Raw genomic sequence first — 14,166 nt, 5'->3', positions numbered from 1 at the left:
CCAAAAAAGCGGAGATAAACCCCCTTGATAATATGCCCCTCAGTTTTCTGTGCACAAAAATGTATTCAATTATGTCTACATGATTTCCTCCTCTACCGTCCATTTCTTGATTAATAGTTTAATCTCGCAAATCTAAGGTTCGCTTTTCCTTTCTTTTTTTAAGGAGAGTGCTTGCACATTTTCTTCTGTCTGTTACTGCGTTTTTTGCCGAAACATGTCAATGCTTAATTATATATTGCACACAATATGTGTATTTAGCTATCACTTACTAGGCCTACGAAGAAAGAAGTATGGCCTGTCCAATCATCCCTTGACTATGAAACTTTTTGGAACAAGTTAAGTCGATGGTGCACAACAACTGAGGAATACTCACCTTAATCCATCACTAAATAGGTATCTGTTGGAACCACTAGACTCTTCAAATCAAAGAGAAAGAAGATGGATGAATGAAGACATAGGTGGATAGAGCGGAGGATGGATGGATAGAAGGGTGAGAGGATGGTTTGAAAGATAGATGGATTGGGAAATAGATGGATGGAGAGGATAATGACAGGAGGCATGGAGAAAAGGGTGGATGGGGAGAAAGACGAATGGAGAGAAGAATGAATGATGGAGAAAAGAAATCGATAAGATGAAAAGTAAGACATAAGGCTGCATGGAGAGAGAGATGGATGGATTGCGAGACGGATGGTGACAAGAATGGATGGATATTTGGAAGGAAAATTCAGAAAGAATCGTGGATGAATGGAAAAAAGTACAGAAAGGATGGAAAGAAAGAAGGAAAGCAAGATAGAAAAGAAAAAGAAGGTTTGAACAATATTTGTTCAAATGCCTGATAGAAGGCACGAGAGATGGAAGGAATTGTAGGTACTTCAGAATTTCCTCAGGAGAACAATCTGCTGGGGTTGCTTGTCTCATCCACTCGGTTAGAGCTTCTACCTTGTTTGTGGATGATTTGAAAACCTCCCTCGGTGTTTGAGGCAACAAACAGAAACAGAGTGCCGAAGGTAAACTGCTGCGAGAAGACAGCACTTCATCGCGTGAAGTGGTGGAAAGTCTGATCAACAGAAGGTGCACAGAAGTGAGAATGACCGTGAATATGTGCAAATTCATTCTGGGCCCATGACATGCGTCAAGACTTGGCAAGCCATCATGTCTGTATACCACCATACACACCATAAACAAAGTGGTTAAATTCCGATTTAGAAGGATTCCACGCCTTGTTGATTTTAGGATCTGAAACCCGGAAATACTGGCAGTTCTAGATACAGTGATCTGAATCCAACCAGGAAAATCAAAATGGGATATTGCACAGAGAATGTCATGGGATTATGCACCATTTAAAAGAGCCCTGCAAGGCCTATTTTCCCCACTCACAGGAGCACCCTATCTGTTAAACCTGGCATCCGTGGCATGGTTTACCCTGTCCTTTTGCCTCTACCTCCTTTATGTTGTTTGCACTGTGTGCCGGATTCCGTTTTTGCTGGTTTAGGTACCCTGGGCACTTTGCCACTGCTGATCACTGTCAAAGTGCAAGTGTTTTATGTGTAAATTGTGATTATGGTTGGTTATCCGTGATTGGAATATTTGATTTACTGGTAAGTCCCTAATAAAGTGCACTGAATATGCCAGGGCCTGTAAATCAAATGCTACTAGTGGGCTTGTAGCAATTGTTGTGCTACCCACATTAGTAGCCCTGTAAATGTGTCTTCGATGTGCCACAGCAGTGTCTGTGCGCGCAGTTTTAAACTCCCATGTTAACATGTCAAGTGCACCCACTTGCCATGCTCGAACCTTCCATTTTCTTACATGTAAGGCACCCCTCAGGTAGGCCCAAGGTACCCCCATGTGCAGGGTGCAGGGTGTAGTAGGACATGTACTGGTGTGTTTTGCATGCCCTGAAATACTGTGCATTTTGGTTTTCACTATTGAAAGGCTGGCTGTCGCATAGGTTAACATGGGACCTGCTTTGTAATATCTTACAAGTGTAACTTTCCATTGGGACAAGATAGAGATTTGGAGTTTAATAACACACCTTTTTGTGAAGGTGGTTTTTAAACTGTGTGTTTGAAAATACCTTTTTTAGAAAATGGGTATTTTCTTGTTTAACCATCCTATGTGCTTCTGCCTGTTTGTGTATTCACTGTCTGGTTTTGGAGTGACAGGAGCTGGGGACTGACATTCACTCTAGACAGTCACAAGGGGGTTGAGGTGTGTCCTGACTTTCCTGGGTGGCTCACAGCCAGGCTGAATAGACCTTTCGACATTTAGAATGGTGGGAGGAGTCTTCACTAGTACCTGAATAGGTTGTGTCTGCTCTGCACAATGCTGTCTCCACATCCTGTAGATAAGCTTGACCAGGAGGACAGAACTGTTTTTTAATGAGCTCAGAGACTCTTGCAACAAAGACTACAAAGAGAACATGGGGTATAAATATTAGACCTGCAATCCCTTTACTTTAGATTACTTCTGGAATCAAGAAGACTCTGCCAAGGGAGAAGAGCTAAAGAGCTGTGACGAGGAGACTGCCCCTTTGCTGTGTGTGCTGCTTTGCTGAGTTGGCCTGCAGTTGCTGCTTCTGCCAAGGAGGGGACAAAAACTGGAACTTTGCTGTGAAGCTGCTTGTGAAGAATATCCAAGGGCTTGGGTGTGATTGTCTTCTGTTCTGAAGTCTCAGGGCCACATAAACGTCACCACCAGCTTCACTGAACTCCACTGCTGGGAGTTCTGAACTGCCCGGGGGTTCTTGTTGCAGTTCTGGGCCTTTGGAGGTTGCTCCTGTTGCTGGGAGCTGGAAAATGTTGAATAAAACAAATACATTGACACATCGCCCTTCCAGCGCCAGTTTTTCCGATGCCTCACCCATCCGCAGCCCGTGCAGGTAAGAGCTATGGGTTGGTGGCGCCGGGTGGGGGGGATTTTGACAGACTACAAGGGAAATTGAATTATTTATTTACTTTTTCCTTGTGATTGTCTGTTAGACCCTGGTACCATGCACCATGTGTGCACAGGGCCTCTACATCAAATGCTGCTGGTGGGCTTGCAGCACTGGTTGTGCCACCCACAGAAGCAGCTTATAAAATGTGTAAAATGTGGCTCAGGCCTGCCATTGCAGAGCCGGTGTGCAGTCTGGGACTGCCATGTCGACTTGGCAAGTGCACCCACTTGCCAGTCCCTAAACCTTCCCTTTTCTACATATTAGTCACCCCTAAGGTAGGCCCAGGGGCAGGGTACATTGTAAGTGAAGGGTAGGACATGTCCTGATGTGTGTGGGATTTCATGATAGTGAATTATAGCCAATTTCGTTTTTCACTATTGCAAGGCTATCTGTTCCCATAGGCCAGCATGGGAGTTTGATTATAACATCTTATAATCCTAACTAACCCTGTGAACAAGGTAGAAAAAACAATTTAGTATGCCTGAACTCAGAATGTTAAAATATATATTTTAGTGTCGGTGATTTTTACATTCTGTATTTGAAAATACCACTTTTAGAAAGTAGGTATTTTCTTGCCTAACCATCCAGCATGCCTCTGCTAGGTTTGTGTATTCTATGTCTGGTTTGTGAGTGACAGGGGGCTGGAGAGGGCTTTGGCTCCAGCAGTCTGATGGGTAGGAACTGGGCTGAATTGCACCTGCATTGAATAGAGAGTAGGGGGAGGAGACTTCTTTTCACTGACCTGACCCTTCATAGAATAGAGAGTAGGGGGAGGAGTTTTCTTTTCAGCTACCTTGGCCAGGTCTGCTTTCAACAATGCTTTCTCCACCTCCTGCCAGGAAGCTGCACCAGGGAGGACACACCTGGTTTTGGCTGGGCACAGACACCCTGTGCCTTCAGAGGACAAAGGGTTTTGCAGTATAAACATTGGGGCCCAGACCCCAGAACTTTAGATCACTTCTGGGAATCAAGACAAACCCTTCGCCAAGGAGAGAAACCTAGAAAGCTGAAGGAGGACACTGCACCTGTTGCTGTTGGCCTGCAGTGGTTAATTATTGCCAAGGAAAGGAGAAAAGGAGCTTTGTGTGTACTTTTACTATCTTGAGGAAGATCTCCAAGGGCTTGAAGCTGAGCTTACCTCCTGTTCTGAAGTCTCAGGGACACAAAGATTTCACCACCAGCTCCCCCTGAATTTCCTTGCTGGGAATTTTACCTGCAGTGAGGTGCTTGCTGTGGTTTTGGGCCCTCTGGAGACTGCATGTCGCTGGGAGCATGATGCAACGAAGAAGAAGCGAGTCACCGCCGCAGCAGTTGCCGTTGCATTACCGAGGGAGAGCGTCGCATCACCGGAGTAGCGTGCCGCAGAGGTTGCCATCGCATAATCGGAGCAGCATGTCGTGGGCCTGCCGTGGCACCCAAGTTCATCAATTTCGCCGCACGGCCGTCGGGCGTGCACGCATCACATCCAAGTTGTTGCATCGCATCAAAGACGCTAGTTTGTTGCATCGCACCGAATCGTCACATGGAGGCGCCATCTTGTCGCATCGTAACTGGAACGCAGTAAGAAACTGACACAGTACCTCCTCTCCGGTAAGAAACTGACACATCACCTCCCCTGCGCTGCAGTAAGGAACGAAAGCATCGCCTTCCCTGCGACCCTTTTGTTTGTTTTGCACGAGGCATCCAAGGTACTTTGAGAGTAAAATGTCGCATTTACCATCTACATTGAACTAAGTTACTTCTACCATTTTCAAGTCATATTCTTATTACTGTATTGTATATTTTTGTTGTTTGGTCTTGTGTTAAGTCTAGTAAAGATTACTTATTTTTCTAAACCGGTGACCGGTGTGGTGTTCATTTGTAGTGTTTTCACTGTATTACTGTATGTGTTCACAAATGCTGTACACACTGCCTCTGAGATAAGCCTGTAGGCTTGTGCCAAGCTACCAAGGGGGTGAGCAGGGGTTATTTTAGAAGTGTAGCCCCTTACCCTGACTAGAAGCAAGGGTCCCCATTTTGGACAAAGGTGCAAACCATTGACAACTAGAGACCCCCATTTCTAACACCAACCCTCACCACAGATTCCACATGTTGGATAATTTTGGTTAATAAGACATCTAACAAAGGGACAGAATGTCAATCATTGTGCATTTTGTTGGATAAAGACCTATGTTAGAACACTCAATGTAAGCCCAATTAAAAACATTTGCACTATCAATGATTGCATTCCATAGTCTTGTTCTCAAAGGTACTTTAATTCTGATAACTGGTAACATTGGCCTGCATCAGATGTGCTGTATTTTCACTGGCACTTCTGGTGCAGGTCAACATTATTATCAGTTACGAGAATGAAAGAGCTGGTTAGAGACCAGAAGAAATGTGAAAATATTGTGAGAACTGAGTGTACAAATACCATACTTCTCTACTTCTAAGGCCCTCATTACAAGTACAAGGCTAAATTCTAATTCCTGTGCAAACACTTATTTATGCAGAATTACTTGTTGTGTGATAATGATCACACCTTTGAAGTTTTCCCCTGGTAGATTTCAGCAGGTAAAACCTGCCGAAATCTATCTGGTGGGGTATGGGCAGTTGGAACTGGTTAAGCCAGCAAAAAAAGGCAAAACACGTGGAATTTCAATTCATCATATCATGCCTTATTTGCAACTAACAAACTCAGAATAAAGGGGTATTTACCACTTGTAGTAAATATCTCCACCTGGCTAATGTTATTTAACATGTGCGGTAAAAAAGTTACCCTATTCCCCCTAATTTGTAATTAGGCACTATAAGGACATTCAGAGTGCAGGTCTCATTATCACAAAAGTCTCGCGCCTCAAGATTACCGATGCTCCATGCAGACTTCCAGTGGCAAGTGGAATGAGGGCCACACTACTAAGTATATGTGCAAAAGTAGGAGACAAAATAAATTACCTTATTTACACATAAAATGAACAAAGTTTCATCAGAGAATCATACAGTAGCGGAATGCGAATATGTCCTAATAAATTATATACAGGATGCTCATTTAATAGATCAGATAATTTCTGATAATTTCTTCCAGCAATACTTACTCATTTGGGGTGCCCTTTTGCCCACAGAACTGTCCATAGCTGTCAGTTGGATAAACCACCTTTCTGGGATCCCCATGCACCCAAGCTGTTAAAAACAAAAATGCAATTTTTCAATTTTTCAAAAAAGTACCCGTGGGAATGCACATTTCTGGCAGTGAATCCCGCGTCTAACGCTTCCACCTCTCACAATGACCATGGCAAGTGCTGGCAGCGTCTGATTATTGATTTTTCTTAAACAAACTGTATTCTTTAATTAAATGTCACATAAAATATGTATGAGCAGTGCACAGTTAAACTTTGCCTTTGGTATTTATCTGATTTGTGGCCAGGATGTGAAGAAATGTAGTATAAAACAAAGAGCTTTTACATAAAAAAAACATAAAAAAGAGCACATATCATCTGAAACCCAGTTAAATGAAACACAATATTCTTTCGTTTACAGGCAACTGGTATTGCAAATTAGTAACTGAACAGATTAGGTATAACAAAAATATATTTTTCATATAGCACTTCATACCACATTTCTGTTTTTAGGTGCTGTTACCATTGCTTCATGATACCCAATTTACAGATCTCAGGTTTAATGACTAGTATTCACCGTAGGGCAACTAGGCAGTGCCCGATGAGCTGTTATGAAAGACCAGTGTGTGGGCCTGTTATTTGGATATTTGCAGGCTGTTTTAAGGGCTGGTCAGTTGCTTTTCCTGATGTTACCACAAGCGTTGCCTGATGCCAGCTCAGATCCGTGCCGTCTTCCATACTTTGCAAAATACTTATACAAAGGGCCTAATTATGATTTTGGCGGTCCAAGGACTACCAAATCACGGTGGCGCAGCGGTGGTGGTCCAACCACCGCTGCACTGGTGGTCGGACCGCTGGATTACAACTTGGGCGGTCGGACCACCATGGCACCGCCACAATCGCAGCGGATCAGAGATCCTTGCTAGTGTCGCGGCGCAATATGCTTGGTGGTGCCATCTGGCACCACCAATCATACGACTTTACGCACCACCAGCAGTCTCTTGGATTTTACATGAAACTGTGGGCAATGAGGAAAGCCTATTGGCCCTGTGTATGTTGGTGCATGCTGGGGGGCACATATTGTGCCCCCCTGTGTGCATGCACCTCAGTTCCTGCTCAGCATGGACTGAAGAGTCCATGCAGGAACTGTCTTTCGGGCTACCATCATATTGCCCATTTTCAGAAAACTTGTAATCTGGCAGGTGCTGCTCATAGGGCTTTGGCGGAGTGGGAGCGGGGCAGTTGCGTGGTGGATCTGCTCCCACACCACCAGTAGTAGTAGTGATTGGGCACAAAATTTCTGTACAAGTTCCAAACTGCCTTAATTTGCAAACATGGACAACCTTTTTAGCCATGTAATTCACTAATGGAGGCCACTCTTATTTGTTTACCCTGGCCTTTTTTGTGTCCCTGTCCAACCCTGTGGACCCTTAATGAGTACAATTGGGCAATAGACTGTTTAGTTCTCTGTCATATTGAAAACGAAGGTTAAGGTTTTGTTGAACTCAGAAGCACAAACACGTGTTAGCACAAGGATCAGAATTTAGCCCTTAACTCATAATAAGAGCCAGAGAATCTATCACGCTCAAGAACTGCGATGCTGAGGGCCATAAAGCTTCTCAGAAGAAAAGATACCTGCGTGGTGATACAACAGAGGGCCTTCATGCTGCTGATAACCTCATAAAACTGGTTGTTAAGTTAAGACATACCTATTTCTGTGCATTCAAAGTCTCACTGGTGGAATTATTGAGACATAAATTCTATGGCACACATAGGGGGGGAAAGTTCAAATGAAAACCAAATACAATCCAAAATATAAACAGTGCCATTGAAATATGCAACCTAATGTTTTTAGATCATTAATTTCTGCCATCAAAGACAACAAGAAAGATTTACTGAAGACGTACGTAAGTGCAAATCAAACATGCATACATAAATCTAGTTTATGTAATTATTTTATTTTTATGACAATTCGTTTTTGTGTAATGTTGACAGTGTAGGATATCCAAGCACTGTTGTATCTGATGTTACCACCACCCAACTCAGTGCTACTTTTTCATGAATCCCAAAAGAATGAAATTCTCTCTACAAACATTCAAAGCTGAGCAACCCACAAGTTAAACAAAAGCTTAGATATGATTGCATTAACCAGTGACCTACTTGACCAGCTTACATAAAAGGGCCTTTTTCACTCCTTTAACCCCTTCACTGCGAGGCTAATTCCCCCGCTGTGCTGGGGAGAGAGGGGGCGCGCGCAGAGCCCAGCGCCCATGACGAGCTCAGCTCGTCATGACCACGCCCGTTCCAATGGAATGACCAGCACAGCAGAGGAATTATCCCCGCGTGGGCGAGGCCGAACGGTCATGACAGGCTCAGCTCGTCATGAGCACACGGCTACCGTGGCTCATGACGAGCTGAGATCGTCATGAGCATGGGAGGGGTTAAGATTAAGATATGTAATCTGGTGATTTAGATAGTGAAGACACACACACCATGATGATTTAGATATAGGAGATAAATATAGACACACACACTCCCCTCCACCTTCCAGTTTGGTCAAACCTTAGACACGCACCTATTACTCCTTAAACACACATAAAAAGTCAGTGGCTAGCTCAGTATTGCAGTGCTTACTTAGGGCCTCATTATAACTTTGTCAGTCCTCCAGCGGCGTCGCCACTGCGCCATCCGCCGGAAGACCGCCAAAGCTGTGTGCGCCGACCTGTCAGATTAGGAGTTAAATTCTCATCTGGTGTGCAGTTCTGTGGCGGTCTGATGGTGGCAGTCTGTTAGGCTCATAGCGGTACAAAAGGGGGTGATGATGGATGGAGCATCTGAACCAATCAAACACTCACACCCAGTCAACAGATCTGGGTTTAATACAGCACCGTTCTTTAGCTCACTCTGCCACACCAGTTCAGATATGGCCATATGCAAATCAGTCTGACCCTGTGCCTCATGGGAACAGTCCAGCCCGAACTGCCAAGCCATGCCTTCCCTGGACCGGAATCAAGCTTCCTAGGACCGGTTTCTTGCATTCCAGCCGTCTTCAGCCAGGCTTGCTTGAATCCAGTGGCCAAGTGAGCAAGGGACTCACGTCTGAGCAGACCCTGCCAACTTATGGCGAACAAAGCGGTACAAAAGGGAGTGGTGATGGACGGAGCATCTGAACCAATCAAACACTCACACCCAGTCAACAGATCTGGGTTTAATCCATCACCGTTCTTTAGACCACTCTGCCTCCCCAGTTCAGACATGGCCATATGCAAATCAGTCTGACCCTGTGCCTCATGGGAACTGTCCAGCCCGAACTGCCAAGCCATGCCTTCCCTGGACCGGTTTCTGGCATTTCAGCCGTCTTCAGCCAGGCTTGCTTGAATCCAGTGGCAAAGTGAGCAAGGGACTCAATGTCATGACATTTAATAGGGCCATTACTCTCTTCTCTGTAGTAGATATGTTGATTGTTTGGCATTAAAGGGGAATGGAGGCAAGCTCCAAGTGGCCTGGTTTATCAATTTAATTAGTTTTTTCTCCATTTGTCTGACAGAATAATTTAACAACAAATATCATAGTACACAAATATCAAGTCAAAAATATTGATGACAAATATATCGCCTACCTATGAGCACAAAAATATCCAAACAAAAATATAATTGAGACTAATATCATTAAAAAATGATATAAACTAAGTTATTATAACTATTGTATAAAATACTAAACGTAAAATATTTTAACATAACATTAATATTATATAAAATAATTATTTTTAAATATTTAAAAATCTATAACTATATAGTTATATAAAAACACACACACATACATGTTTATATCTACATATATAATGTACAAATATATATTTTAATTTATGTTACTTTTTTAAATTATTGCCTCTTAATTTCTTATCATTATAAAAAGCATGAATATATAAATGTATATAATTATATTTAAAAACACATAAAACATATAAAAAAACAAGTACAACATATTAAACTAAATTACCAAATTAATTACATATAACAAACGATAAAATAAAAACAATTAGTAAAAGCATTGCAGAAATTAAAACAATATCTATATATAAACAAATGATATCAAATTAAACAAACAAATAACAAATATATATATTTCAATAATTTTAAAAGTAAGTATTTAAATCAACAATATAAAATTATATGAAAACACAAATACATGTTTATATCTACATATATATCTAATGTAACTTTAATACAAATATATATTTTATGTATGTTACTTTTTTAATTATTTCCTCTTAATTTCTTATTATAAAAAGCATAAATATATAAATTTATATAATTATATATTAAAAAAACAAACATATGAAAAAACAAGTACAAAACATTAAACTAAATTACCAAATTAATTCCATATAACAAACAATAAAATAAAAAATGTAGTAAAAATATTGCAAAAATTAAAACAATTTATATATAAATAAATGATATCAAACTAAACAAATAACATAAATATATATATTTCAAAAATGTTAAAAATAAGTATTTAAATCAACAAATAAAACATACACAATTCCCAATCCAGTCCGCGCAACAGTAGGGAAAGCGTTGGGCTTTAGAAGAGTAAAATTAACTATTCCCACTCCAGCCTGTGCAACAGTAGAGAAAAAGTTGGACTTTAGAGGTGTTAAATTTACTATTCCTACTCCAGTCTGTGCAACAGTGGGAAAAGCGTTGGCACTCAAAGGGGTAAGTTTTACTATCCCCCTAGCTGTGCAACAGTAGGAAAAGTTTTAGACTTTAGAGGGGTTACATTTACTAGCCCTACTCAATTCTGTACAACAGTAGGGAAACTGAGGGACTTTGGAAGAGTAAAATTTACTATTTCCACTTCAGTCTGTGCGACAGTAGGGAAAGTGTTGGACTTAGGAGAGGTAAAAAAAAGATTCCAACTCCAGTTTGTTCAACATTAGGGAAAGGATTGACGTCGAAGGGTTAAATGTACTATTCCCACTCCAGTCTGTAAGGAACGCATTGGACTTCAGAGGAATTAAATCAATTATCCCCACTCCAGTCTGTGAAACTGTATGGAAAGTGTTGGACTTCAGAGAGATAATATTTACTATTCCCACTCCAGTCTCTGCAGCAGTAGGAAAAGTACTTCACTTCAAATAAATAACATATTTTAATAACCTTAGTAGTTGGCCAGAAATGTAAAACTCTTAATATAAACATTATGGGCCTCATTAGGATGGCGGTTTTTCCGCATCCTCCGGGCCGGCGGAAGTGTCCGCCGGCCTGGAGGATGCGGAAAAACCGAGGTGGAGACTCCAAAGACCCACCGCCAAATTAGGATGGCTGGTGGGTCTGGAATTCCGTCCGCCGCTTTTCCGCCGCGGTCGGCTTCCGACCGCGGCGGAAAAGCTATAACATGGCAGGCGGTGTCTATGAGACACCGTCCGCCATATTATGATGTTGGTGTAAATATGCTTTTCCACGGCGGCTTTTCCGCCATGGAAAAGCATACGGACATTCACTTTGGGGGCCCGTTGCGGGCCCCCTGGGTGAATGGGGGGTGGGGGGTGCACATGGGGGGTACCTATGGTACCCCCCTGCATTTGCATACACAAAGCAGCAGGCCTGCCGCTTTGTGCATGTAAATGCAACACATGCATTTTTAACATTGCGGCGGGTGCAGCTTGAAGCTGCACCCGCCGCAATGATAAAAATAGAGGATGTGACCGCCACCCTGGCGGTCACATCCTAATCAGCACGGAGGGAACGCCGCAGCCCCTGCGGACGTTCCCTCCTCCTCAAGGGTGGCGGACGGACGCAAGTCCGTCCGCCATCCTAATGAGCCCCTTTATGTGTACAAATAAAAAACAATGAAACAATGTACATATTTATTTAAAAAAAAAATCATTTTTAATTATTTAAATGTCATTAATGTATTATTTAATTAGGTTCCCACACTATACCCCCAGAAACCTAGCAGCCCACACTTAAAATATAACTAAAACAAAGAAGTTAACCAAAATTAACTTTTCCAAATCAAATAAATAAATATTAATGAATGAATAATTAACTATCACTTAAATAACTCCTCACTCTATGCCCATATGAACACAACAGACTGCACCTAATATATAATGTACAAAATATAATTATTAAACAGTTTACGTAATTATTTTGATTAAATATTTTATAATACATTAATTATCAAATAATTATCACTTAATTCACTTCTAACCCTATTAATCTACAAACCCAACAACTCACATCTAAATAATAATTTAAAAATATAATAATTATATAATTAATGTAATTAACAATCAATGTAAGTATTATCAATTATTTCTTAATAAACGTCCCACCTTATACCCCTACAAAACCAATAACCACACCTAAAGTATAACTAAAAAATATTAATTAAACAATTTACATAATTAACAATCAATTACATGATTAATAATAAGTTAATAATTAATTATAAAGCAATTATTACTTAACTTCCGACTCCATAGCCCTACACACCCAACAACCCACACCTAAAATATAACTTAAAAATATCATATTTACACACTTTATATAATTATCAATTTAATAATTATTAATAAATTACAAATTATAATGAATTATACTCAATTAACTTCCCACCCTGTACCCCTCTAAATCTGACACTCCACTACAACAATATACATAACCATTAATAATTAAATAAAACATTCTAAATTACTTAAAATTACTTACAATTACAAACTATATTTAATAATATTGTCAAGAATTATGCAAACAATATTTAACATATCAAAGTAATATATGACGTAAAACGCACTAAGATAATTAAAAAAGATTATATTTTTTACAACTATATTATTGAAAACAATATTAACAACAGAGATATTCTTGAAAGCGATATTACTTACCTAACAAAACCTAAGCCTGCATGAGGATTTCTTCCAACTTGAAGAACAGGATGTGTTCTGCTTACAGCAGGTGGTAAATGGGGCCAGTGGGATCACGGTGGAATGGAGGACAGTCGGAGGGGTGGTTGAGAGATCGTCTGGGGCACGGGAGGCTTAATCAAGGCAGGGGGAGCCATCAATGCTCCCCAGTCCCATAAGAGAGGTCAGGCGGCTGCCAGGCTGCACTTCTGTCTGCAGTCCCTGCCTGATTGTCCTGAGATTTTACCTGCTGATTTTTGAGCAAGTAAACTAGGCCCTGGTGTTCCTGTGCCTTGAAAACCCTGGTGAGGGAATAACAGTCCAGTTGTAATCAGTTCGAGGGATGTCACCCTCATAGGTACCGTTCTGTATGATTCATAACTGGGACCATTCATGCAAGCGCAAGTACAATGCAAAAGGTGATACAGGGGATGAGATCAGAACAAAAAAGTCAGAGAAGACAGGGACTGTGGGAAAGAGTTAAGAGTCATTAAGAAAGGAGATCAAAGGGTGGACAAACAGGAGGTGGAAGTACAGGGAGATAAGAGCAATCAATGGAAAATGGATGGGTCATGGTAGATGGAGAAAGTGGGCCAGCCAAAAGAAGGAGAAGCTAGCGAAATTACTGGTGTTACAGGGAGATCACCTCTGAAAAAAGAAAAATAAGCATTTGCAATGCAAAAGGTCTCGCATTTACAAGAGTTTAAGCTATTGGCATTGTAAATGACAATGCCTTTTATTTATGTGTTGCTTTTAAAACAAATAAATAAAAGGCATTGTTGTTTACAATGCCAACAGCTTAAACTCTTGCAAATGTGAGACATATTGCATTTCAAATGTGTGCAATAAAAATTTGAATACAGTGTTAGGAGAGAGCGTGTCCTGACTGCAGCAGTAAGCAGGACAAAGCTATTTGAAATAGAAAATAGTGCTCGGAGTCTGTAATTAAAGCCTACCAAGCAAGAACACACGTAACGGGGGTGTCCCCATGGGAGATTACAAGAAGAGACAAGGCAGTACTAAGGAGGGACTACTAAGCCAATTGACCAATGAACAGCCATAGTTTACAGTGGACAATGACGAAAGCCAATTAAAAATGTGGGCGGACAGTGGACAGAGCTTCAAGTCCCTACCTCAATACAGCATGCTTCGCAGAGCAGCGCATGTGCTGCCCAGGCTCGACCCAAAAACTAACGTGTCCATCTGTAACAAAACTG

At 41.2% G+C, this 14,166-nt stretch overlaps 1 protein-coding gene across 6 annotated transcripts in view; it reads right to left on the bottom strand.

The window, feature by feature from the left end:
* SLC44A5 (solute carrier family 44 member 5) overlaps window positions 1-14,166 on the bottom strand; it is a 793,737-nt gene that overhangs the window by 217,792 nt on the left and 561,779 nt on the right. For all 6 annotated transcript variants that reach the window (XM_078668567.1, XM_078668577.1, XM_078668593.1 and 3 more), the window contains exon 4: window positions 6,013-6,097. In XM_078668567.1, coding sequence (XP_078524693.1) covers window positions 6,013-6,097 — 85 coding nt within the window. The remainder of the gene's footprint in view (window positions 1-6,012; window positions 6,098-14,166) is intronic.

Source organism: Lissotriton helveticus, chromosome 1_2, assembly GCF_964261635.1.
Source record: "Lissotriton helveticus chromosome 1_2, aLisHel1.1, whole genome shotgun sequence".
Classification (NCBI taxonomy): domain Eukaryota; kingdom Metazoa; phylum Chordata; class Amphibia; order Caudata; family Salamandridae; genus Lissotriton; species Lissotriton helveticus.
Note: the sequence above shows the minus strand (reverse complement) of the source record. Positions and strands in the feature narration are given on the sequence as shown.